General features: G+C 39.8%; 1 protein-coding gene across 1 annotated transcript in view; it reads right to left on the bottom strand.

Moving 5' to 3' along the window:
• The window catches only part of LOC106870293 (ATPase family AAA domain-containing protein 5), a 79,064-nt gene that overhangs the window by 39,197 nt on the left and 34,810 nt on the right, over nucleotides 1–5,057 (bottom strand). The window contains exon 10 of the mRNA XM_014916318.2: nucleotides 4,545–4,674. Coding sequence (XP_014771804.2) covers nucleotides 4,545–4,674 — 130 coding nt within the window. The remainder of the gene's footprint in view (nucleotides 1–4,544; nucleotides 4,675–5,057) is intronic.

The following is a 5,057-nucleotide window of genomic DNA, read 5'->3' as shown; positions in this document are numbered from 1 at the left end:
TTGTACTTCGAGATGGTCATTCTTTTTTTTTTGCCATATAAACACATGCACTATATATTCGTCCTTCACTCGTTTATTATTGTTCTTATTTTAACACATGTCCCTTATCCAGAAACCTTTCGTTACACATCTATGACTTCTACAGTGACACTTTCTGTCTAGAAGAACAGAATGGACTAAGTGGAGCAGATATTACATACAAGGACAGAAAGTGTCACTGAAGAGGTTACAGGTGTGTGATGAAAGAATTCCAGACAATGGACATGAGTTAAAATAAGAAGAGTAATAAACAAATGAAGAACGAATATATAGTGTGTGTGTTTATTTGGAAGAAAAAAAATGACCATCCTGAAATACAACAATATCTGTTTCAACACATATCAGGAATCTTGCAACACAAATTCATAAACACACACACACATATACAAGGGGGTACCCAAAAGTAACCAGAAATGTTCTGTGGGACAAGCCTGTTGTAGTTGAGGCTTCTGCTGCTAGAAGCAACTTGTTGTGACACTCAGGCATCAGTCTACCAACCAGAGGCTGCGATTGAAGTCATACTCCCACATTGTGCATCTTTGTTTTGCAGTGCTTCTCCTCTGTTCATTGATTTTTACAATGGCTGAAATGAAGAAACAGTGTGCTTTTGTAAAATTCTGTTTTCTGCTTGGGAAAATGGCAGCCGAAACTGTTGTCATATTTCAAACAGCTTACAAGGATGCTGCCATGAGCAAAATACAACTTTAAGAGTGGTTTCCATGCTTTAGAAATAGTCACTTGTCACATGAAGACCAACCTCGTTCAGGGCGACTGTTGACCTCCTGAATGAATGAAAACATCATGAAAATTCATGAACTGATTTTGGAGGACCATTGCTGAAGGACTGATGAACTTGTTGATATGACTGGTGTATCTTGGAGCACCTACCAACGAATTTTGAGAGGAATTGCAAATGAAAAGAGTTGCAGCAAAATTTGTGCCTCGCCTCCTCAAGGAAGATCAAAAGCAGTCACGACTTAATACGAGTCATAAACTGAAAGAACAGTTGGAAGTTGAGCCGAACCTTTTTATGAAGGCCATCACTGGTGAGGAAAGCCGGTGCCACAACTATGACCCAGAAATGAGGCAACAATAAAGTCAATGGAAGCATTCAATGTCATCACGCCCCCAAAAAGTACGTCAAGTGAAGTCAAATGTCAAGACGATGCTGATTTGTTTCATTGATGCGAAAGGAATTGTCCACACGGAATTTGTTCCTCCTGGTCAAACTGTTAACCAGACATTTTACATGGAAGTTCTGAAGCATTTGCAAGACACGGTGAGGCAAAAACGCCTTCCTCTGACAAAGTGGAGAGTGGTGGTTTTGTGACAACAAGGTGTCTGCACACACCATGTTGAGTGTAGGACAGTTGATGTCAAAAATGACATGACCTCACTTACCCACCCTCCCTATAGGCCTGATCTTTCTTCCTGCTACTTTTTTGTTCCCCTGAATGAAAAAAGTCCTCAAAAGAAAACGTTTTTGCAAATGGGGAAAAAGTGAAGAAAAAAACCACAGAGGCGTTAAAAGGCATCACTTTGCAAAGAGTTCCAGGACTGCTTCGAACAGTGGAAAATGCATCTGGGCCAATGCCTTGCTTCAAATGGAGAATACTCTGAAGGTGATAAAAGTGTAAACATATAAAACTAAGTGAATAAAACAATATTGCAAAATTCTGGTTTCTTTTGGGTAACTTCTCATGTGTGTGTGTGTGTGTGTGTGTGTGTATGTATATATATATATATATCATCATCATCGTCGTTTAACGTCCGCTTTCCATGCTAGCATGGGTTGGATGATTTGACTGAGGACTGGTGAAACCAGATGGCTACACCAGGCTCCAATTTGATTTGGCAGAGTTTCTACAGCTGGATGCCCTTCCTAACGCCAACCACTCAGAGATTGTAGTGGGTGCTTTTACGTGCCACCCGCACGAAGGCCAGTCAGGCGGTACTGGAAACGGCCACGCTCAAAATGGTGTATCTTATGTGCCACCCGCACAAGAGCCAGTCCAGGGGTACTGGCAACGATCTATATATATATCTCATCATGAAATGTCTGTTTTCCATGATGGCATGAGTTGGACAGTTTGACAGGAGCTGCCCAGGATCCATGCCTGTTTTAGCACGGCTGGATGCCCTTCCTAACACAAACCACTTTACAGAGTGTACAGGGTGCTCTTATGCAGCACCGGCACAGGTGCATTTACATTTTCACCAGTACAGGTACTTTTTATGTGATACCAGCACCTATGAGCCTAGGAATGCTCAACTGGAAAAGGATGCAAGGGGACAATCTTGTATGCAAGGACAACCACACTTTTACTTAGGTGGACGTGTCTTTTCAAGCACAGCAAATCGTCAAGTGTCTCAGTTCCCAGTCATCTCTTCTGTGAGTCCCATTGTTTGTATATCCTTTCCCACCACTTCATTCCATGTCTTCCTGGGTCTACCCCTTCCACATGTTCCTTCTACAATTAGAGATTAGCACCACCTAATGCAACTGTATTCATTCATACACAATACATGGCTATACCAGAGCAGTCTTCTCTCTTGCAAACTACATCTGATGCCTTGTATACCCAGTTTTTCTCTCAAATCACTGATACTCTGTCATGCATGCACACTGACATTACCCATCCAGCAGAGCATACTGGCTTCATTTCTTTCAAGCGTTCATATGTCCTCAGTAGTCACAGCCCATGTCTCACTACCATGTAGCATAGCTGTTCATTCACAAGTATCATACAATCTGCCTTTCATTCTGAGGGAGAGGCCCTTTGTTACTAACAGAGGTAGTAACTCTGTGAACTTTGCCCGGCCTATTCTTATTCTAGCAGCTATGCTTTCGGAACAACCTCTACTGCTACTAACTTGGTCACATAAGTAACAGAAACTGTCTACTACTTCTAAAGACTCCCACTGACATTTGAGGGAGTCTATTTTTTGAATACACACACACATGTACATGTGTATTTGTTTATAATTACACTTCTCTGAATAGTGTGAGCTATAAAGTGTTGTTACCTCTTCTCCTGTCAATAAATTGTCTAACTTTGAGCCCCTGAAAATATGTGAAATAAAACAGCCCTAACTTGAAAATCGGGTAAGGGTTAGCAACAGGGAGAGTATCCTGCTGTTAAACAATACCTCAATAACATACTCATTCATCTAATCTATGCTAGCATGGAAAACTAGCCATAAAAAGAAACAAACAATATCACCAGGCCAATAACAAAAAGAACACATTGAATAATGGATTCCTAGGTGCATTATGTCTGGATTAAAGATGGGAAGGTTACAAGGGTGGAGGATGTCTTTGACCTTAGTTCTATAGAAGCAGATTTGACTTGTTCAACAACAGCCTTGTCTATCATTTCAGAAAGTGAATGGACACACTGTAGAAGGTAGACCTAGATACAGTGTATCTGAATAAAAGATTGGCTAGTCCTGGAGGGAGGGTATCTTGGACTATAGGCCTGAAGGAAGAAAGCAAATGTAAGGGATAAAGAATAATAACTACACCCATGTGAAAGAAGACATTGGGTAATGTAATCCTAGACAGACTGTCCAAAAAATAAACAATACAATTGTCAAGGCAAGACCACTTTGGTTCCACTTAGTTCTACACAATCAGAGTTGACTTGATGCTAAACGACACTATGAAGAACAAGACTCTTGCATGTACTGGTTCCTGTCCTGAAAACATCAAGCACATAGAGTTTCCCAGCAGAGAAAGAGAGACAGAAAGCAGGAGACCTTATTAAAGAGGGACACATAGAAGGAAGAGATGCTTCAAAAAAAAAGATAGGTAAGAGGTAGACAACCAAAAATAATATATGAGAAAGATTGAGTGAGAGAAAGAGAGAGAGAGAGAGAGAGAGAGATGGAAATGAGATGTTATACATATTAAGGATCTCATATTTGGACATCACAAATGGCCATCCAGCATCATATAATCCCCTCTCCCATGAAGACCTCACGACAGTGAAAAAAAGAAAGATGAGATGGTAATGTCATATCTAGAGGCCTTGTCAAGACCATTTTTAAAAGGAATTGTGGAAGAGGAAAGGAACAAGCTCAAGGAATGGACAGGCAAATCATTAATAGACACCAGAGATTTGAAATTAATTGCAGCAGAGGAGGAGACTAGTATGTCCTGGTGGCAGTTTGTAACTCCATCAGAAATTGAAGGCAAGCAGTATATCATGACAGCACTCCTACAATTGTTTCACTAGGTACTGGTTAATTCAAGGCCATGTTAGAAGATATTTGGCCAAGGTGCTGTGCAGTGACATTGAACTCAGAACCATGTGGCAACAGAACAAACTTCTTACCCGCATAGCCATGATATTAATCCATTTGGTTAAAAGAACTAAAGGTATTGTGACATTAAACGGAAGTTCTTTTCAGTTAATCTGTTCTTGATTTTCTTTTATTTTAAAGAAAACTTTGAGAATTAATAAGAAGGGGAGTGAATTTGTGAAATCTTTTAAAAACTTTACCTGTTGAAGGCTGAGGAAGGTTAGTCGAGTCAGATTTGTCTTTACTGACTTGATGAGATTGTGTGGCCTCTTGTAATCGGGTTAAGATTTTCTTCCCACTGCGAACTGACGAAGCATTCACTTCAAAGACCTACAAAGAAAATAAATTATTTACAATATATATCCCATCACTGCTAGGATCATTGTTGGTTTAATGCCCATTTCTCCATGCTTGCATGAGTCAGACATAATTCATTGATGCATATTTTCTAAAGCCAAATGCTCTTCCTGTCACTGACCCTTACCTGTTTCCAGGAAGGTAATATTTCCCATGGAAGATATTTTTCATAGAAAATTGGAAACACACACCTACTGCATGTATGATAGCAATGCTCATCATCACATCAAGACAAGGAGACACACACACACAATGGGTTTTTTTTTTCAGTTACTAAATCCACTCACAAGGATTTGGTTATCTGAGGGGTCTCTCTCATATATATATATATATATATATATATATATATATATATA

This window comes from Octopus bimaculoides, chromosome 21 (assembly GCF_001194135.2).
Source record: "Octopus bimaculoides isolate UCB-OBI-ISO-001 chromosome 21, ASM119413v2, whole genome shotgun sequence".
In the NCBI taxonomy this organism is placed as follows: Eukaryota; Metazoa; Mollusca; class Cephalopoda; order Octopoda; family Octopodidae; genus Octopus; species Octopus bimaculoides.
The sequence above is the reverse complement of the archived record's forward strand: the minus strand, read 5'-3'. Positions and strand labels throughout refer to the sequence as shown.